At 41.8% G+C, this 22,786-nt stretch overlaps 1 protein-coding gene across 1 annotated transcript in view; it reads left to right on the top strand.

The window, feature by feature from the left end:
- Positions 1-20,128, top strand: part of pitpnc1b (phosphatidylinositol transfer protein cytoplasmic 1b) — a 36,232-nt gene extending 16,104 nt beyond the window's left edge. The window contains exons 4-10 of the mRNA XM_017714603.2: positions 1,498-1,505; positions 1,647-1,718; positions 11,739-11,831; positions 12,134-12,289; positions 13,752-13,815; positions 14,486-14,572; positions 19,410-20,128. Coding sequence (XP_017570092.2) covers positions 1,498-1,505; positions 1,647-1,718; positions 11,739-11,831; positions 12,134-12,289; positions 13,752-13,815; positions 14,486-14,572; positions 19,410-19,567 — 638 coding nt within the window. The 3' untranslated portion in view covers positions 19,568-20,128. The remainder of the gene's footprint in view (positions 1-1,497; positions 1,506-1,646; positions 1,719-11,738; positions 11,832-12,133; positions 12,290-13,751; positions 13,816-14,485; positions 14,573-19,409) is intronic.
- Positions 20,129-22,786: the final 2,658 nt, after the last annotated feature.

Below are 22,786 nucleotides of genomic sequence, written 5' to 3' on the forward strand. Positions count from 1 at the left end.
ATGAGTGCACATTTGTCACGATGATTCGATTTGATTACGAATCTTTGTGAAATGATTCGGTCCATTATGAAATCTCATATTTTACACGTTTTGACTATTTTGGTACAAGTTACTGTTTAAAAACACACCGTACACACAACTGTAGGAATCCATCTGTTTGCTCCAGGGGTGGGAACTACTGCGCTGTGGATTCCTGCACAGTTTGCTGATTTACCTGCTCAAACACACCTGATGTAAGACAGCAGTTAATTACCAGGTTCAGTTGTTGCATCAGAGCAGAGACATCAGTGAACCGTGCTGGACTCCGACCTTCGGTTCCCCTCACCTCACTTACACAGCAGTAAAATACAGACAGTTAAACAGTACACCATCCTTTTTAGACTGAATTATTTATGGTTTTTTCTTTGAAAAACTGAATGAGAATTTTATTCTGGTTAAATAATAAGTGTGTGCAGCAGTGGATCATAACTGGTTTCTTGCTGTAAGCATTTTTCAGTATGAACTTTATTCAATATCAAAATGAAATAACCATCCACTATTTTCCATTCTTATATATAAAAGATTATGATTGGGGCCTGTAAATGTTCAGAACCATAACTGATTACAGCATTCCAAAACCGGACTAGATCAATACATTCATACTGTACTGCTCAGAGACCCTCTGTTCATTACATTTACAGTCAAAACAGCCAAAAGTTACTCATTTTCCAGGAGATGTTACCAGGGAGATTAGTTATAAGATAATCTACCTGTACAAGGTATGAGAACGTCAAAGGAAAATGAGTGAAAAACACAAGTTTTCAAAACTGGAGTTCAAAAGGTTGATTGAGAAAAGTTGATTGAGAAAAGTTGACTGAGAAAATGGAGCTCCTAACAACCACCTGGAAGAGCTGGTAGACCCCAAAACTGCATCAGATAAACGGCGCTGAAAGCTTTGATCTCTGAGAGAGAGGAGAAGATCAAATTGCTTCAGGTCTGAAAACATCCACAGGTGTTCCTGTCCATCCTTCCACTGTGAGAAGACCACTCAGCGCTGTGGGTCTGAAAGGACGTGTAGCTGATCAAGAAGAACCTCACTGAGAAAAGGAGATGGACACATCAAACAAAGAAGCTGAACGATGGACTGACCACCCCAGAGTCCAGACCTCAGCACCACTGAATGGGTTTGATTAGTACAGAAAATCAACCAGCTTCTAAGACTGAACTTTGGAGGCGTGTCTGCAGGTTCTTTGAGGAGCTGAAAGTGAGTCTCCTGAAAAGAACTGACAAAAAGAGTGGACTCACTGAATACTGAAAGATATTATATTGAGTGTGTTGCCAAAACACTTTAACGGCAATTTTGACTGGAAATTAAATATATGAATGGCTGCCTCTGACCAGAGTCTAAAGCTTGACTTTAAATCCATAGTCGTAACTCTCTCTCTCTCTCTCTCTCTCTCTCTCTCTCTCTCTCTTTTCCACCCTATGGCCCGTCTGTTGCTGCTTTTATTGCCGCAGAGTACTCAGTAAGTATCCTAACACATGAACTCTGACACTCATGCAGTCTTCATTCTCAGGCTGTCCGAACATACGCTGTCCACAACGTACACAATGCTCACGCTCTCTTTTTTGTCTCTCTCTCTTCCCCTCCCTCTCGCTCTATCCAGTGTTCCTTCGTTCCTAAGCTGCAGGTCAAGATTGAGACGCGCTTCGAGAATGACAACGGCAGCAACGAGAACGTGAGTAGAGCCACTAATCCTCTTAAAGCACGGCTACCTCTCCTCCAGCTCACCGCACCCTCAGTGTCCTTGTGACAGCCTCCGTACTTCTCCCACGGCTACAAGATACGGCTGAAAATCTTAACGCGATATTTATTTTTCTGTATCATTCAATAGTGATAGTTACCTCACGTCTGCTGATACGTCAGCTTAGTGTTGGCCCAGGGACCAGCTGCAAAAAACTGAGGTAGTCTTAACTAACTTTGAGAAATTATAAAGGAGGAGGAGACAGGGGTTGAAAAACAAGTGGGAAAGATTGCAATGCTCAACTTAACGTGTTTATGGGGAGTTCCGCATCCCCCAATAAAAGAAAGCCAGTCGGCTTGCAGGGAAGACTGCAAGCGGATAGAGTACCACATGCTATAAAACAGTGGTTTTCAACCTGTGGACCGAGGCCCCCTATTGGGCTGAAGCGATAGTGCTAGGGTGCTGCAAATGTTTTTTTAACCACAGAAAAAAAAAAAAAAAATTAGATATGTAACCACACACACACACACACACACACACACACACACCCACACACACATTCTAAGCCACTTATCCTTCTGGGTCGTGGGGGGAGCTGGAGCCTGTCCCAGCAGTCATATTGGGTAGGAGGCAGGATACACCCTGGACAGGTCACCAGCCCATCGCAGGCCAGACAGACAGACATACACACTCACACCTAGGGGCAATTTAGCGTGTCCAATTGGCCTGACTGCATGTCTTTGGACTGAGGGAGGAAACCGGAATACCCGGAGGAAACCCACACAGACACAGGGAGAACATGCAAACTCCACACGCCTGGTCGCCCGGCCGGGGAATCGAACCCATGCCCTTCTTGCGGTGGGCAGATATGTAACCAAATGTATTTTAAATATTATTAATTATTTGTGAAAATAGATCATATTTAGGTCGACCTCACTTATTAGTTTGGCAAGATGTTTACATTTTCATTTTCAAGTAAAATGATTCTCTTTATTATTTCATTCATATGAAATTCATCCCTCATGGATAAATGAGTACAAGCAGGGTTTTTCAGAAGGAAAGACCCCAAGGAGGGACCATTGTTGACATGTGGCTTCATGTGCATACTTCAGTCTTCTCAATAGCGGACGCAGCGACAGACGATGTTAACTGATACCAGTTTATCAAAGTATTCCTGAGTCCATGTGGTGATCATCAGAAACACACCGCTCTTAAAGCAGTCCCATCTGAGAGGTGGAAGGTGCTGGGGGTTGTGGTTGTTAGCCTTGCGGTGTGTGGTTACAAACCATAATATTATAGATACAAGCTCTAACATTGATGCATGAGATTATTTATTATTACTGAATAAGTGTGAATGTGATGTAGAGTAACAAACACGATGGTCTCTTTCAGATTTTCAAAGAAGTTTGCAGGGATATTTTCCACACCTCTAAAGTTCAGTCTTAGCAGCTGCTTCACAGCACTGTATCAATTTTGCACCACTTTTGGAGGCCTGAATTTACCGTAGCAGCCAGAGTTGGGTGAGGTGTTAAGCGGAAGGAAACTAAAATAAGTGAGGTAGCATGGAGTTGAAGCAAGAGAGAGAGAGACAGAGAGAGAGAGAGAGAGAGAGAGAGAGAGAGAGAGAGAGAGAGCAGAGCTGGGGTGTAGAGTGTGAAGTCATTTGAGCCGAGGCATGTGGGGGGTGTTGGGGGGGGAGTGGTGTAGGTGAGTAAAGCAGGTTTTGTTTGTGTTGAGGTTTGTTTGGGTGCAGTGAGTGGCAGAAAATCGGCTGCAGCTTTAATGCCCTCTCTCATTAAAGACATTCAAATCAGACCCTGAACGAGTCACGGCCTGATCCTGCTCCAGATCCCATAACCACACGTTCCCTCAACAACCTCCCCCCTCCAACAACCTCCTCCACCTCTCTCTCTCACACAAACACACACACAAAAATACAGCACAGACAGAAACACAAGGAATAAAACACACACTAAAGTGTCAATACACCAGACAAGAGCAAGAACAAACACTGAAACAGCACTGCAGAGAGAGAGAGAGTGTGATAATGAGAGACAGTGAGCAGTAGAGACACTGAGTAATATAGAGAGACACTGAGTAATAATGAGAGACACTGAGTAATAATAACAGACACAGTGATAATGAGAGTGACTGAGTAATAATGAGAAAGAGACACTGAGTAATAATGAGAGACACTGAGTAATAATGAGAGTGACTGAGTAATAATAACAGAGACTGTGATAATGAGAGAGTGTAATAATGAGAAAGAGACACTGAGTAATAATGAGAGACACTGAGTAATAATGAGAGTGACTGAGTAATAACAGAGACTGTGATAATTAGAGAGTGTAATAATGAGAAAGAGACACTGAGTAATAATGAGAGACACTGAGTAATAATGAGAGTGACTGAGTAATAATAACAGAGACTGTGATAATGAGAGAGTGTAATAATGAGAAAGAGACACTGAGTAATAATGAGAGACAGTGAGTAATAATGAGAGTGACTGAGTAATAATGAGAAAGAGACACTGAGTGATAATGAGTGAGAGACAGTGAGTGATAATGAGAATGACTGAGTAATAATAACAGAGACTGTGATAATGAGAGAGACTAAGTAATAATGAGAAAGAGACACTGAGTAATAATGAGAGACACTGAGTAATAATGAGAGTGACTGAGTAATAATAACAGAGACTGTGATAATGAGAGTGACTGAGTAATAATGAGAAAGAGACACGGAGTAATAATGAGAGACAGTGAGTAATAATGAGAGTGACTGAGTAATAATAACAGAGACTGTGATAATGAGAGAGTGTAATAATGAGAAAGAGACACTGAGTAATAATGAGAGACACTGAGTAATAATGAGAGTGACTGAGTAATAATAACAGAGACTGTGATAATGAGAGAGTGTAATAATGAGAAAGAGACACTGAGTAATAATGAGTGAGAGACAGTGAGTAATAATGAGAGTGACTAAGTAATAATAACAGAGACTGTGATAATGAGAGTGACTAAGTAATAATGAGAAAGAGACACTGAGTAATAATGAGTGAGAGACAGTGAGTGATAATGAGAATGACTGAGTAATAATGAGACACAATGAATAATAATGAGAGAGACAGTGATAATGAGAGTGACTGACGAATAATGAGAGACACAGTGATAATGAGAGTGACTGAGTAATAATGAGTGAGAGACACTGAGTGATGAGAGTGACTGAGTAATAATAAGAGAGAGACACATTAATAATGAGGGACACTGAGTAATAATGAGCGAGAGACACTCAGTGATAATGAGAGTGACTGAGTAATAATGAGAGACACTGAGTAATAATGAGCAAGAGACACTGAGTAATAACAAGAAAGTGAAACAGTGATAGAGTGACTGAGTAATAATGAGACTGAGTGATAATAAGAGTGACTGAGTAATAATAAGAGAGAGACACATTAATAATGAGGGACACTGAGTAATAATGAGCGAGAGACACTCAGTGATAATGAGAGTGACTGAGTAATAATAAGAGAGAGACACATTAATAATGAGAGACACTGAGTAATAATGAGCGAGAGACACTCAGTGATAATGAGAGTGACTGAGTAATAATGAGACAGTGAGTAATAATGAGCAAGAGACACAGTAATAACAAGCAAGTGAAACAGTGATAGAGTGACTGAGTAATAATGAGACACTGAGTGATAATAAGAGTGACTGAGTAATAATGAGACACTGAGTGATAATAAGAGTGACTGAGTAATAATAAGAGAGAGACAGTGAGTAATAATGAGCGAGAGACACTGAGTGATGAGAGTGACTGAGTAATAATAAGAGAGAGACAGTGAGTAATAATGAGCGAGAGACACTGAGTGATGAGAGTGACTGAGTAATAATAAGAGAGAGACAGTGAGTAATAATGAGCGAGAGACACTGAGTGATGAGAGTGACTGAGTAATAATAAGAGAGAGACAGTGAGTTATAATGAGCGAGAGACACTGAGTGATGAGAGTGACTGAGTAATAAGAGAGAGACAGTGAGTAATAATGAGCGAGAGACACTGAGTGATGAGAGTGACTGAGTAATAATAAGAGAGAGACAGTGAGTAATAATGAGCGAGAGACACTGAGTGATGAGAGTGACTGAGTAATAATAAGAGAGAGACAGTGAGTAATAATGAGCGAGAGACACTGAGTGATGAGAGTGACTGAGTAATAATAAGAGAGAGACAGTGAGTAATAATGAGCGAGAGACACTGAGTGATGAGAGTGACTGAGTAATAATAAGAGAGAGACAGTGAGTAATAATGAGCGAGAGACACTGAGTGATGAGAGTGACTGAGTAATAATAAGAGAGAGACAGTGAGTAATAATGAGCGAGAGACACTGAGTGATGAGAGTGACTGAGTAATAATAAGAGAGAGACAGTGAGTAATAATGAGCGAGAGACACTGAGTGATGAGAGTGACTGAGTAATAATAAGAGAGAGACAGTGAGTAATAATGAGCGAGAGACACTGAGTGATGAGAGTGACTGAGTAATAATAAGAGAGAGACAGTGAGCAATAATGAGCGAGAGACACTGAGTGATGAGAGTGACTGAGTAATAATAAGAGAGAGACAGTGAGCAATAATGAGCGAGAGACACTGAGTGATGAGAGTGACTGAGTAATAATAAGAGAGAGACAGTGAGTAATAATGAGCGAGAGACACTGAGTGATGAGAGTGACTGAGTAATAATAAGAGAGAGACAGTGAGTAATAATGAGCGAGAGACACTGAGTGATGAGAGTGACTGAGTAATAATAAGAGAGAGACAGTGAGTAATAATGAGCGAGAGACACTGAGTGATGAGAGTGACTGAGTAATAATAAGAGAGAGACAGTGAGTAATAATGAGCGAGAGACACTGAGTGATGAGAGTGACTGAGTAATAATAAGAGAGAGACAGTGAGTAATAATGAGCGAGAGACACTGAGTGATGAGAGTGACTGAGTAATAATAAGAGAGAGACAGTGAGTAATAATGAGCGAGAGACACTGAGTGATGAGAGTGACTGAGTAATAATAAGAGAGAGACAGTGAGTAATAATGAGCGAGAGACACTGAGTGATGAGAGTGACTGAGTAATAATAAGAGAGAGACAGTGAGTAATAATGAGCGAGAGACACTGAGTGATGAGAGTGACTGAGTAATAATAAGAGAGAGACAGTGAGCAATAATGAGCGAGAGACACTGAGTGATGAGAGTGACTGAGTAATAATAAGAGAGAGACAGTGAGCAATAATGAGCGAGAGACACTGAGTGATGAGAGTGACTGAGTAATAATAAGAGAGAGACAGTGAGCAATAATGAGCGAGAGACACTGAGTGATGAGAGTGACTGAGTAATAATAAGAGAGAGACAGTGAGCAATAATGAGCGAGAGACACTGAGTGATGAGAGTGACTGAGTAATAATAAGAGAGAGACAGTGAGCAATAATGAGCGAGAGACACTGAGTGATGAGAGTGACTGAGTAATAATAAGAGAGAGACAGTGAGCAATAATGAGCGAGAGACACTGAGTGATGAGAGTGACAGTAATAATAAGAGAGAGACAGTGAGCAATAATGAGCGAGAGACACTGAGTGATGAGAGTGACTGAGTAATAATAAGAGAGAGACAGTGAGCAATAATGAGCGAGAGACACTGAGTGATGAGAGTGACTGAGTAATAATAAGAGAGAGACAGTGAGCAATAATGAGCGAGAGACACTGAGTGATGAGAGTGACTGAGTAATAATAAGAGAGAGACAGTGAGCAATAATGAGCGAGAGACACTGAGTGATGAGAGTGACTGAGTAATAATAAGAGAGAGACAGTGAGCAATAATGAGCGAGAGACACTGAGTGATGAGAGTGACTGAGTAATAATAAGAGAGAGACAGTGAGCAATAATGAGCGAGAGACACTGAGTGATGAGAGTGACTGAGTAATAATAAGAGAGAGACAGTGAGCAATAATGAGCGAGAGACACTGAGTGATGAGAGTGACTGAGTAATAATAAGAGAGAGACAGTGAGTAATAATGAGCGAGAGACACTGAGTGATGAGAGTGACTGAGTAATAATAAGAGAGAGACAGTGAGTAATAATGAGCGAGAGACACTGAGTGATGAGAGTGACTGAGTAATAATAAGAGAGAGACAGTGAGTAATAATGAGCGAGAGACACTGAGTGATGAGAGTGACTGAGTAATAATAAGAGAGAGACAGTGAGCAATAATGAGCGAGAGACACTGAGTGATGAGAGTGACTGAGTAATAATAAGAGAGAGACAGTGAGCAATAATGAGCGAGAGACACTGAGTGATGAGAGTGACTGAGTAATAATAAGAGAGAGACAGTGAGCAATAATGAGCGAGAGACACTGAGTGATGAGAGTGACTGAGTAATAATAAGAGAGAGACAGTGAGCAATAATGAGCGAGAGACACTGAGTGATGAGAGTGACTGAGTAATAATAAGAGAGAGACAGTGAGCAATAATGAGCGAGAGACACTGAGTGATGAGAGTGACTGAGTAATAATAAGAGAGAGACAGTGAGTAATAATGAGCGAGAGACACTGAGTGATGAGAGTGACTGAGTAATAATAAGAGAGAGACAGTGAGTAATAATGAGCGAGAGACACTGAGTGATGAGAGTGACTGAGTAATAATAAGAGAGAGACAGTGAGTAATAATGAGCGAGAGACACTGAGTGATGAGAGTGACTGAGTAATAATAAGAGAGAGACAGTGAGTAATAATGAGCGAGAGACACTGAGTGATGAGAGTGACTGAGTAATAATAAGAGAGAGACAGTGAGCAATAATGAGCGAGAGACACTGAGTGATGAGAGTGACTGAGTAATAATAAGAGAGAGACAGTGAGCAATAATGAGCGAGAGACACTGAGTGATGAGAGTGACTGAGTAATAATAAGAGAGAGACAGTGAGCAATAATGAGCGAGAGACACTGAGTGATGAGAGTGACTGAGTAATAATAAGAGAGAGACAGTGAGTAATAATGAGCGAGAGACACTGAGTGATGAGAGTGACTGAGTAATAATAAGAGAGAGACAGTGAGCAATAATGAGCGAGAGACACTGAGTGATGAGAGTGACTGAGTAATAATAAGAGAGAGACAGTGAGCAATAATGAGCGAGAGACACTGAGTGATGAGAGTGACTGAGTAATAATAAGAGAGAGACAGTGAGCAATAATGAGCGAGAGACACTGAGTGATGAGAGTGACTGAGTAATAATAAGAGAGAGACAGTGAGCAATAATGAGCGAGAGACACTGAGTGATGAGAGTGACTGAGTAATAATAAGAGAGAGACAGTGAGCAATAATGAGCGAGAGACACTGAGTGATGAGAGTGACTGAGTAATAATAAGAGAGAGACAGTGAGCAATAATGAGCGAGAGACACTGAGTGATGAGAGTGACTGAGTAATAATAAGAGAGAGACAGTGAGCAATAATGAGCGAGAGACACTGAGTGATGAGAGTGACTGAGTAATAATAAGAGAGAGACAGTGAGTAATAATGAGCGAGAGACACTGAGTGATGAGAGTGACTGAGTAATAATAAGAGAGAGACAGTGAGCAATAATGAGCGAGAGACACTGAGTGATGAGAGTGACTGAGTAATAATAAGAGAGAGACAGTGAGCAATAATGAGCGAGAGACACTGAGTGATGAGAGTGACTGAGTAATAATAAGAGAGAGACAGTGAGTAATAATGAGCGAGAGACACTGAGTGATAATGAGAGAAAGCAGAAAAGTAGGATGAAGGAATGAGAGGAGAGATGAAGTGGAGGGGGCAGTGGAGGGACTGACACGTAGGGGCTAACGGTCCAGCGGTCAGTGATGATACAATTCCACACCACCACGCTTTTTCATCCCATTCCGCACTCCTCTCTTTCATCCTGCCTGCTACTGCTTTAAAACACACATCTCCGCTCCCTCGGCTGGTTTCTCAGGATTGCGCGACTCTCAGACTCGGAATGTCGCACGTTACAGCATGTTACCGCACGCTAACCCTCCCGAGTCTCTGTCTCTCTCTCTCCGTCCTTCACAACGAACGAATGAAGAAAGACCCAAACCTGACAGTGCAGGAAGAGAACGTGACTGACTGTGTGAGAACGTAATCGGTAAAGGAGGAATGTGATTTAGAGTAAACTGTAGCAGAGCGACTGTACCGGCCCCAGGCCCCAGGCCCCAGGCCCCAGGCCTCAGGCCGACGTTGATTAGCTTTGATTGTTTACAGTTTTACCTTCTGTCTCGTCGTCTCTCTATGGCGTCTGGCGCGTGACGCACCTGTGGATTCATGTGTGCTTTCTGTTTTGCAAATTTACAATGACTCAGAAAAGCAAATGTCCTCCAGACGTCTACAGGGCGAGTCTAACAAGCTAACCATGAACACTCAAAGAACCCCATCCATCTTCAGATTGATGGAGAATGTACAGAACCATTTTGACGAGGCTTCTATATGGCACCAAAAAGGGCTCTGCTATTGTTATGATACACTTGTAACAATAGGAGAACCGTTTTTGTTGCTATATAGAACAATTTTCAAATAGATTCTACATAGAACCATCTACAGCAGCTTCTCAATCAACTGGAAGAACCCTTTCATAATGCAAAGCACCCTTTAATCATGAAAAGAGTTCTCTGACTGTTCATGTAGAACCATTGTCTTTACACAGAACCCTTGAAGAACCAGAGCGTATAGACATTTCATGCTTAAATGGTTCTTTGTCTGGTGAAATTTTTTTGGAAAAGGCTCTTTATAGCACTAAAAAGGGGACTGCTGTTGTTACGATTTCAAGCTTGTATCAACAGAACAACCCTTTTTAGTGCAATATCGCTGCTGTCGGAACAAAACCTCACATCTCCAAAACAGTAACTCTACAGGAGAAGGGAAAAACATACTTTACTTATAACGTAAGTCAACGGAACCAGAATCTTTTCCACATAATTTGGGGTAATTTCTTTTCTTCCATTCATCATGAAATGTACACACAATGTAAAGAGCAGCAGGCATTTTCAAATGATGCCAGAAACTGGAAAACGACAATAATGGAGCCACTCCTTCTGATGATAACAGATAAAAATCAACATCACCGTGAATGGAGCCGCGGAACGCTCTGAATGGTCAGAGTAGAACCCGTTCAAGCACTGTTAGGATTCACCATCGCACGGGCAGCCATGGCAGTATCTGTCCACCACAGCCGTATAGTTGCCGGTTCTGCTATGAGGTGCGGAACGGCAGTTTTGTGGCACCAACATGTAAACGCAGCCTTAAACCTGCAGTGATTAAGAGCTGTAACATGGTGTCATCTTCAGGCATCCGCTCATAATGGTAGTTGATCCATTTGTGTTTTCTTTTTACCAACATTTCAAATGCTTGCTTCAAATTTGAGAAATATTTGAATGGGAACCCAGTAAATGACAGAATTACAGGGTCATAGCTAGAACCCTTAGTGTGGGTTGGCCAGGGAAACCGCAGAGGTTTTATTGGGGTGGCACAATGGTACGAAAGAAATAGCGACACTATATTACAATTCCATGAAAATTGATGCATTGCACTGAGAGAATGATCTGTACTGGTGTCATTCCCAATAAAAGTCTTGGTGGTCAGTTCGCAGGCGGAAGCGGGACAAATGATTCTGAAGAAATTTTGCGGGAGCAGGACTGAAGAAACAATCCCATGCAGGCCTCTAAAGTAAACACAGCCACTGGGAGATTTTCACCATAAAGCATAATTGATGCTTTCTTGATGACAGCTGACTGATAATGGCTGACCATCTCACTTTCACTAACTGGGGTGGCCAGAGGGACGGCTAGGCGTCATTCCGGGGTGGCACTGGTCACCTCTGGCCACCCTTTGGCTCCGCCTCTGTTGAATTATGCAGAAATTTTGAACATTTCCCCTTTTAAGTGCTTGTGATGCTCTGTAGTGGACTGGGTTTGTGTGTTGACCGCTCTCACTGGTGTGTCCCATGCAGGTGTTTGGAGACGGGCCCACTCCCCGAGACAGCGTCTGCTTCTTAGACATACTGAGCGATCCAATTCCCGACAAACACTACAAAAAAACAGAGGTACGCACACATATCGGTTCAGTCTGTCAGAGTCTCCTGAGAAGGTCCTGCTGCTTCAGAGCCGAGGCAGGGAACAGATCTAAAGGGCAAACACTCAAATGAGGTAGTAAACCACACACACACACACACACACACACACACACACACACACAAGATTAGGCAGAAATGTTCTATCAGCAGGATCACAATCTTGCAGAGATGCACTCACAGTACAGAATGTAATCTCTTTCTCTCACTCACACACACACACACACTGCGTCGTGCACACGCAGCAGGTAATATGTGACTGTTTAACCCTGCAGGACCTGAGCGGCTGGGTGTCCAAGAGGACGGGCCGGGGTCCCCTGGTGGACGGCTGGAGAAACAGCGCCAGGCCCATCATGTGCTCCTATAAGAAAGTGCAGTGCAGCTTTGAGGTTTACGGTTTCCAGAGCAGAACAGAGGAGTTCATCCACAGGGTGGGAACATTACAAACTACACTACCCACAATCCATCAGTCTGAGAACATTAAATCATCTCTATGCACATTTTAGTGTTGCCACAGCAGGTGCTTTCCTGCTAAATGGGCTAATTCACTAACATCTGCTTGGCCATTAGTCCACTTCTGTACCCTACGCTCTTAAAAACGTAGGTTCGTCAAGGGTTCTTTAGTAAATACGATAGCTCTGTTTAGAACCATGAACACTCAAAGAACCATGTGCATGCTTAAAGGGCTCTTCACATGATGAAATGGTTCTTCATATGGATGAAGAATGTGCTGTATATGGTTCTATATAGAACATTTTTTTAAAAAGTCTCTATTCAGCACCAAAGTGTGTTCTGTGTTTAATAGATACAACCTTGAAACTGTGATAATAGAAGAACCCCTTTTGGTGCTATTTAGAACCATTTTCAAAAAGGTTCTTTTCAAATAGATTCCTTATACAACACATTCTTCGTCCGTCTGAAGAACCATATTACCATGCACGGTTAGAAATGAAGGTTCTGTGCAGGTACATTTTTCGTTCATCAAGGTACAGGGTAAATGTTCCCTCAAAGGTACAGCAGTGGTTTTAAGGTCCAGTTGTGCACCTTAAATAGGTTTTTCCAGGTGAAAAGTATGTATTTCTACCTAATGTTTCAACCCTTGTGTGGTGTTGATGTGTTTGTTACTCAGTGGTCTGCTGGACCCACTGCATTATTGTTTATTAAATCAACCCAGCCATAACAATTTATGCATAAAAGTACTAGATGTTTAAAATATCAAGTTTCCAGCGTATGGTTCTACGTTAGCAGCTGTAGCCAGTCAGCACACACATACATACCTGGACATCACACAAGGGTTAAAACAGAACAATAAAATAAAAACCCTGGAGACAAGATGGGGTGTGTGGACTCAACACAGCTTAGATCATTTCAACAGATTATGGTACAGTTATGTTCCCTGACTAAAGGTACTGAGACGTACCCTTGTGGGTCCCAACCCAGTGACAAGAGTTTCACATCTTTTTCTCTCAGAGTGTACAAAAAAAAACTTATAAGCATGTAAATTGTTCCTAGAGTGTTCATGATTCTATATAGAATTGTTGTCTTTACTAAAAACCTTTGAAGGTTCATCTTTTTTAAGCACCTACATAAGCTAAATTTAGCAAACTGAGGAGATCCACCATCGTCAAATTCCAATTTCACCCTTGGTTACCCGGCTGGAAAACCAGCATAGACCAGCATGGCTGGCCACTAGAAAAAACAGCATGTGTTTCTGATATGATGGTCAACCAGCATGACCATGTGGGGTGACGAGCCAAACCAGCACCAGACCAACATAAACCAGCACGGAATTCTTGACAGCAGGGTAGAGTGAGGGGAACACCACAATATGCAGGCCCAGGGCTGTGGAGGTACTGTACGTTACAGTGTTGTGCTGTTTGATTTTCCTCACAGAACATTCGGGACGTCCTGCTGGTGGGACACAGGCAGGCAGTGGCGTGGACAGACGAGTGGCACGGTGATTATGAAGCTTTATAATGCTTTTTTAATGCTTTCTAAAACAAGCACACATGAGTCTTTACTAGACTCAAATTACTGTAAAGTTCAGAATGCATTTTTTATTTTTAAATCCTTAAGTCTGGAGGTGCTACAGCCCTCTCAGCACCCCCACTTCCCATGTTCCTGCTTAGAAGTCAGTGCAGATGCATAGACCTTCAGAAGTTCAGCGTGAAATTTTTATTTTTTTCTTCCAGTCAAAACAGTCATGAAGTACAAGTTATTCGTTAATGCTGTATATCTGATGAGACAATAAGTGAAAATAAGTTTTAAAAATTTAGAGTTTCCAAATTAGAGGCTGGAATGAAGGCAAAGAGTGACTCACTGAACACTGAGACATCTGATATTGTATTTAGTGTGGTTTATGATTTCCTGACTCTGAAAATTGAATAACTTGTACTTAACGGTTGTTTTGACTGGACATGTGTCACGTGACCTGCATACATAGCTGCACTGCACACCAAAAGACCAGGACTTTAAATGCACTTCATTTAACGTAAGCACAGGTTCCACATGAACAACACTGTGTTACGTCAACACAACCGAAAGTGACTGTCATGTGGAACCAAGACATATTTGCACAAAGTACAGTCAACATCCTATATTGTGAATGACTAACGTCCGTTTGGCAGGGATGAGTCTAGAGGAAGTGAGAGAGTACGAGAGGAAGCTGCAGCAGGAGACCAACAGCAAGCTGAAGAGCGACAGGACAGACTCAGGTAACGTCTCAGACGTCTTAACACAAGAGCACAGAGATCCGGGCCAGGGGGTGGTGGAGGAAGGGGGTGGAGGGGAAGATGATTGAGAGCAGCAGTAACAGTGGGATGAAGAGAGGATCAGGGAGAAGAGGAGACAGATTTTGAGGAGGGGATAAAGGTGAAGAGAAGACAATGGGTGAGAGGACAACGTGTGAAGAGGCGGTCACTGGAGGACAGAGTTTTAAAGGCATAGATTGATGGAAATTCATATGCATACAGTTCCCACCAGTAAGTTTGTTTAATTAGTTTTGCCCTGGAGCTTAAAGTAGTGAACAAGTAACGGAAGCTTATATCCAACAGGTGGACGATATAATAACTGTTATTAGCCCAAGTTAACAAACATATACGGCCTGAATGGGGCAAGCTGATTTCACCCTCATAGGCCAACAATGTTGTTGACTTCACTGCACCTTAAGCATCAAGCCACGTGTGTTACTGCAATTTTATCACGGGGAAGGGTGATAGGCATGAAGCTAAGCGGAGTAAAACTCCCTTTTTCGTGAAAAAATCACTATAATGTACGGCCTCAAGCGGCTTATTGCTTTTAAAAAACGGCGGTCAACCAAAAATATGATAAAAGCCACCGTTTTTCAGAAAATAACTGAGGTTATTATTAATAATAATCAACATAAACCAGTATTTCGCCAAGAAATGTAGTTCCTTTAGAACTACGTTGGTCAACAAGTCACACAGCTTCTGACTGGTCAACAAGTCAAATAGCCTCTAATTGGTTGACAAGTCAAGAACACAGCCTCTGATTGGTCACCAGGGCAGTAACGCAGCCTCTGATTGGCCGACGAGTGAGGAACCAAGCTTGTAACAATAGCAGAACCCTTTTTGGTGTTATATGGAACTACATACAAATATTCTACATCAAGCTGAAGAACCATTTTACCATGAAGAAAACCATTTAAGCATGCAAATAGTTCTTGAGCATCTATAGAACCATTTCTTTACTAAAGAACCCTTGACGAATCATCATCTTTAAGAGTGTAGGCTGTTTTTTAGGTTGTAGCTTAAGGCTGCACTCAACAGAAGCATCAGAGTCGGTAGCGCCGAGTCATGTTGGCTAAATATCTTTGCTATATCCCCTAATCAATGGAGTGGTGAGCAGCAGGAGTGGAGACCCCAGAAAACTTAGAGATCACGAAGTTCTGCTACCAAAACAAGTTCCGCTCTTGCACTCTCGTATTTACAGTTCAAAAACCATCCTCGGTTGTCACCAAGTGGCGCAACTGTTTGATCCCTGGTGATGCTACAACCGTCCGTGGCTAGGTGTTCAAGAGAGCACAACTGGACTCACTCTCTGGGTGGGTAAGATGGCCCCCCGTCTCCCCCCATCACTCAACACGATGCCAATCAGCGCAGGCAGTTAGCCGACACAACAGGTCTGGTGGTTGGCGCTTTCCTCCAATGACGCTGTGTGAGCAGCAGTTCAAAAACATGCAGTTAGAGTCCTGACTAGTGGGTGGAATTGGATATGACTAATTTGGGGAGAAAATTGGGGGAAAATCCAAAAAAACGAAAAAAATCCTTGAGCTGAATTAAAAACGCACCTAGATGTGATTTGTGGCAACAGGCGTCTAATGAACATAAAGAAATCCTGACCGCCAGCGTAGTCGCTGATAACTCACTCTCACCTTCAAGATACATGATCAGAAGGGGGTTCCTCGTCTTTACACCAGAAAATCTCTCTAGAGAATATTGTGGCACAACTGTAGGTGCTGAGTGGGCATGTTTACAACAGCTATAGCAACGTTTAAAGTTACATTTTGGCTGGAGCGCTCCTTTAAGGGAGCAGCCTTGTTTACCTGGATGTAGTGCTGAACAGTGCATAAGAAAAATGTGCTCGTAGATATTTTAATCGCATGTGGCAGAACCGTATGACAGTGTTATCTGTAAAAATAGAGCACAGATTTCTATTAATAGAGATAAAAGTATTGTCGCGTGGGGGGTTCACAGAAGAAACTCGGAGTTCGTGCACACATGCAGCTTTATTTAGAACTGATTCGGCAGCCAGAGCACAAGAGAGGGAAATGGCTCTTATTTCCAGAGGGAGGAATTTTGCTCTTTTAAACCTTTAACTGCTTCAGCAATGATTCTGGACCCAAACCTGGGTGACGCCCCCCAACACAGACCCTACCTGAACTGCTCCAAAGTTCAACCCGAAAGCAAACCCAGCTAAGTGCTAGTAAAGCATCACGGTGCTCTGATATCACAGTATGATATTTTACCAAGTACATATCCAGTTCCACCCACTAGTTAAGACTCTGCCAATCAAGGGGCTCCCAAGTAGTGGAACTGCTGTGCGGCAGTTCCAAAAGTTGCGGTGGTGCCTCACGGGACTCGGGAGGAAGCCTGTGCTAGCCTTCACCCTCCTAGAGCTGGGGGTGTCGTATGACTGGGGGGGTGAAATTGCAGACGAGTAAATTGGGGGGAAAAAAAAGACCCCCAATCACACGATACCACCAGCACCAGGAGCATGAAAGCTACAGGCTGCCTCCATGACCTGTGAAGTACAGCTAACACAAAGTCATTGGACAGCTGAAAACCCTCGGCGGAAAGCGCCAACCGGCAGATCTAACAGACCAGTGATCTAACAGTGATGGGGGGAGATACTCCCCACCCAGGGAGCGAGGCTGACTAATGCTTGGAGCCCCCATGTGGTGTATTTTCATCCACGTTTGTAGATAACAGAGTCAGAAAGTCAGTTTTAGGAATTAGCGGTGAACATTGCATTACTTGCATTACAACTACATTTGCCTCTGAGCTGCAGGGCAAAACTCAAGAAGCAAAATTCAGACACCGAACATGTCTGAGCTGGCTGACTGTATTTGGGCTACATTTATTTTTGCTGAGCTGTCCCTTTAACTGCTGTCAGGCATGTGTGGTGTGATGATACAGCGGCAGTTGCGGTGATGAACAGTGTGATGCAGTTTCACCCCCGTCCCTCACGCAAGCTGCATAAATCATCCTCCCACGCGATGCTATGCTAATGACACTGTTTGTGTGCATGCATGTGTGTGTGTGTGTGTGTGTGGGTTTTCTTGCCTCCCACTGCCCTCTGTTAGTGAAAGTGCAACAGTGCACAGTGCTAATGATATCTCTGACAGCAATTACAGTGCGGTCAGCGGCGTCCCGCCACTTTGAGCTCATGATGAAAACCATCATGCCCTCGTCCAGCAGCAGGCAGCATCATAACCCCAAGCACTAGCACCCCTTCAGGGGAAACGGTGCCACTGCTGCTCCCTCAACAGCACATGCTGCTGCCTCTTGAGTGCTGCCTTGGGGCTTTGGAGCGCAAGTGGCTAACGTACTGACTCGGTTGCGACTGAAACTGAAAGCTGAAATGGAAACCGTGTGAGGGATGGAAGTTTCTTAACTGTAATGTAAATTTAATGCATTATTTGGACCATTTCTGCTGGTCCATTCGTCATGAAATGCTCACACAATGTATAAAGCTGTTGGTGTTTGAAGAAAAAAAAAAGAAATGTAGTTATAATGTTTTGCTAACACATCGGCGACATAGTGTAATCAATAAAAATCAACAGAAGTATGAATGAAAACCTTGAATTAAAGGTGTTTTAAACTATGCTTTCATTTGTATACAGTAAGTAACAGCACAGGCTGGCTATATTAGCCTCATAGCTCCAAGTTCAGTGTGTCACAGTGTCAGAAACCACGTATGCAAGTCTATTTGGGATTATTTAACAACTCAACGTGGCTCGTGGTGAGTGTGTTATGATTTATCGCACATCTCATTGAATATTTCACTTCAGGTTTTCAGCACTAGTTAACGAGGCAATTAACAGGCTTTCATTTTATCAACAGTAAATAAAAATAACTCTTTTTTTTATTTTGCTTGTCACTTTTCTGAGGAAAATGGGCTTGTTTACCTCATGAGAAATTCTGTGTGAGATCACACAACAATTAATTTACAAACCGGGAAAAAGTCCTAAAAGTTTTTTACGACCCATAACGAAATAAAATAAAGGTTTAAAAATGTTTTTGTCCTTTATCTTGGGAAAATGCAAGTTAGCTATATTAGCCTCAAAGCTCCAGAGCAAGTCCAGTATGTAATACAGTTTCAGAAACTGTCCGTCTACTTGAGACTCAAGAGGTTTTGAAGCAAGTGTGGCACATTTCAATCCTTTTACTATGTGTGTATATATATATATATATAATCTCCATTTTTGACATTTTTCAGTTTTTGACATAATTTGAAAAAACCTGTGGCCTTTTACATTGTATGTAAATTTCATGATGAATGGACTAAAAGAAATTACCCAGAATGACTTGGAAAAAAGTCTGGTTCCACTGACTTACATTAAAAGTAAACTGTTTTATACACACACACACACACACACATATATATATATATATATATATATATATATATATATATATATGTATATATAGATATATAACGGCACATGATTTGATGCAAGTGTGACACATTTCACATATGACGAATCATTTCACCTCCCATTTTCAAAGGAAGTGCTAGTTGACACGATTGTTAGCAACCCGGCACTTAAATCTATCACAAATGTACAGACTGTCAAAAACTACTAATTTATTGAAAATAACCCCTTTTTGAGACTCAATATGTCACTAATCTGATGAAACTGCTGGGCAGAGGGGCGAAATGAGGTGAGGGACTGGAGGTTACGCATATGACATGGATCTGTAGACAAGCAGAGCATTGTTGTCAATGTTGAGTCTCATTTTTCCTCCTCTGATCATTTTCTCCTGTCTGTCATATTTCCCTCCACCCCAACTCCTTCCCTCTTGTCAGGCCCAGCGCCCCTGTGCCCCTCCTTCTCCCGCTCCATCTCTGTCACGGATGAGTCGTCGTTGAAGAAGATGGGCCTGAAGACAGTGTCTATCCCAGACTGTTCATCCTGTCCCTCCTCTTACTCGGTCCCTATGAGAATGAACTCTAATCCAGAATGACCCCCCCTTCTTCCACCGTCCTTCTGCAGGGATTAAAGCACCTCAGTAACTGCAGCTGGACAGAACTTTCTACTTTTCAGAGATGTTAAAGGTCACAGTTTCAAAAGGATGTACATCACCACTGTTAGAGTAAAATAAACATAAGCTACGCACAGATTTTTTATAGTTGCCAAATCCACCAAGTACCTGTGGGAGGTTCCTGTCATTTTTTTCTCTTTAGGTCAGCTGCTGATCCAGCTACTAGTGGCAGATAACACTAAGGGTGTTTTCTGTGCTCACCTGTCCAGTCACACCTGCTCCACAATTATTCAGGAATGGAGACGATCACGCTCAAACCCGATCTCTCTGACTCGATGGTTCACTCTTGTTTAGGTAAGAGACTCAAATCGGTCATTAATGTGATGAACCGGCCTGAACTGACCCTCATGAGCTCCTCCTACTCAGTGACATCACGTGACTGAACCACTGCATCATCGGCACAAACTAACGAGCAGAACGAGCTTCGCTGAGAAGATCATTAACTCTGATCAGCTCTCAGCTTCGTTATTAGAGCCAGACGGAGGAGGAAAAGCTGAGATCAGCTGCTTTTCCACCGTATACAGGCTTTAACTTGTGTTCAGCACTGTTGCCATGGCAACGCTGAACGATGGACACGGATTCCGATCTGAGCGTCACATTAAGGTCGAATGGCCATGAATCGGACACGTATCCGATCTAGGACCACATATGAAAGTGGCTCAGGTCGGATTTGAATAGATCAGATTTGCGTCCACACGGCTCTGAAAACACCAGATCTGAGTCACATTAGGGGAAAAAATCCGATTTGTGCCACTTCAACCTGGTAATGTGGACGTAGCCCTAGATGTAGTCAGTATATCTGATACGCTTCTCATAATGACATTGCTGTTAGAATATTTTAAAATGATTCCACCTATTTCTATATATTCTTACTCGTTTTCTGTCATTTTACTGTACATTGTACATGTACATTGATCTGCCAGTGGAACAAGGCACTCTCATAAAATGAAATTACTTAAAATAAGTAAAAAATATCTACAAATAGGCCAAATATTATATAAATGTAATTATGTTATATAGTTATATTCTTACAACAAACTCACAATGGGAAACATTATACATATTTAACGCACTTACACTGCAAAACACAGTATCTTGTCAAGTAAAATTATCTTAAATCTGGTTGATACATCCAATATTTCTCCTGCTATGACTGCTGTAAACTTATTTTAAGATTATTATTTCCAAAAATATTTTTTTACCTGTTTTAATTTTTAATAGTAATAATAAATAATAATAAAATTATCTACCAGTAATGTGAAATACTTTTACTTAAAAAAATGACTTAAAACAAGCATAAAATGTCCAGAAATAAGCTGAATAGTCTTATAATAAGTGCACAACCACTTAAAAATAAGAAACGTTAGACGGATCTACTAGAATTAAGGTCACTTCACTTGACAAGATACTATTTTTTGCAGTCTACGATGTTTTCACTGGCTAATCCATATGGAAAAGACACACAGTGAGGGCAGTGAGATACGTCTCTAATATAACCCCATTTTCATAAAAGTTGGGACACTGTGCAAAATGTAAACACAAACAGAAAGCAGTGATGTGAATGAATGAATCAAATGAATCAAAACCTTTATTGAATTGAAAATAGTACAAGAACAAGGTACCAAATGTTGAAAGTGAGAGGTTTTATTGTTTTTTTTTTTTAATTTATGCGCATTTTCAATTTCACGCCAGCATCAAAGCTTACATTTTGCACATTTTTACACAAAGTCCCAACTTTTTTGGAAACTGGGTTGAAAACTCTTTTATTCCCAAATGAATTCCAAACACTTAAGTACATTAATCCAACATTCTGTAGCCATTGTCAAGCATTTTCTACTGTACTTAATAAATATACTTCATTTCTGTCAGCGCAGATTTATACACAAATGATTGATGATGTGGTGTACGACTACATTACATGGCATAACTATCGTTCATGTAGTTTGACAGTTACCGCTTAATTGCTTGTTGCAACAAAATGCAGGACTTGTTCTGTTATTAGTCTTCCTGCGGTGACCGCTGTGGTCATCCGTGCTGAACTGGTCCACTCTCAACCGATGTAGTTTATGCTGTTAAGAACCGTTTAGGTCCTGTGGCTTTAGCCCTCCAGTGCATTTTGTTTAAGACCTTAGTGATCAAAGTCCTTATAGTAGTCTGTTCACCTGACAGCCATCTCTGCAGTTATTTCCAGTCATACGAGATCCGGCTTCTATGTTTTTGAATGAGGAGAGACCAAAACACTTGAATTACCGTTTTAAAAATATTTTGAATCACTGACAAAATCTGAGAAAACCTCACACACAATTTGTAGCATTTCTCTCATTAACGCACAGAAAACATGAATTTTTGGGTTGTTCTGGCTCTTTTTCTTGGAGGACGCGCTTTCCCATGACCAGTAACTGTCTCCTCCTCCTTTATAACGTCTCTGGAATGTTATTAGCAACAGCGAGCTAGCAGTTTAGCTGCTTATGTACTCCAGTGAAAGCCTGCTGGATGTCTTATTGAATCACGGCCTGTGGCTTGAGTCATATCACTGTATAAACTGTTCAGGGAGAAAAGCTGTCCGTTTAGGTAACTTTGACTGTTCTTTATCCAGATCAGCTACCCATGCTAGAGAATATCACTGCTGTCAGAACTAAACCACTAAACTCTTGGTGTAGTGTAGTGGGGAACACCTTTGCCTTCTACGCTGTAGACTGGGGTTCAATGCCCCGCTTGGGTCAGCACCCTACACTATACCAATAAGAGTCCTTGGGCAAGACTCCTAACACCACCTTCGCCTTCCTGTGTAAAGCAATCAAATTGTACGTCGCTCTGGATAAGAACGTCAGCCAAATGCCATAAATGTAAATGTTATAAACGTTCCTAATTTTTTAAATGGAAGTCAATAGATACTGTTCCAAGTCATTTTGGACCATTTCTGTTGGTTCTGGTCATCAAGGGCAATAAAGGGCAACTGGCCTTTTTAAAATGTCAAACAATGAAACAAGGCCAAAATGGAGATATAAGGTTTTGTCCTGACAGCAACCATATGTTGTATTTTAGATACTGGTATGCTGGTCAACCAGCAAGACCATACTGGGTGACCTGTACATTTCAATGTATGTATATGAGAATTATTGATGTACATAGGGCTCGGGC

The sequence above is a fragment of the Pygocentrus nattereri genome, chromosome 3 (assembly GCF_015220715.1).
Source record: "Pygocentrus nattereri isolate fPygNat1 chromosome 3, fPygNat1.pri, whole genome shotgun sequence".
Taxonomy (NCBI): Eukaryota; Metazoa; Chordata; class Actinopteri; order Characiformes; family Serrasalmidae; genus Pygocentrus; species Pygocentrus nattereri.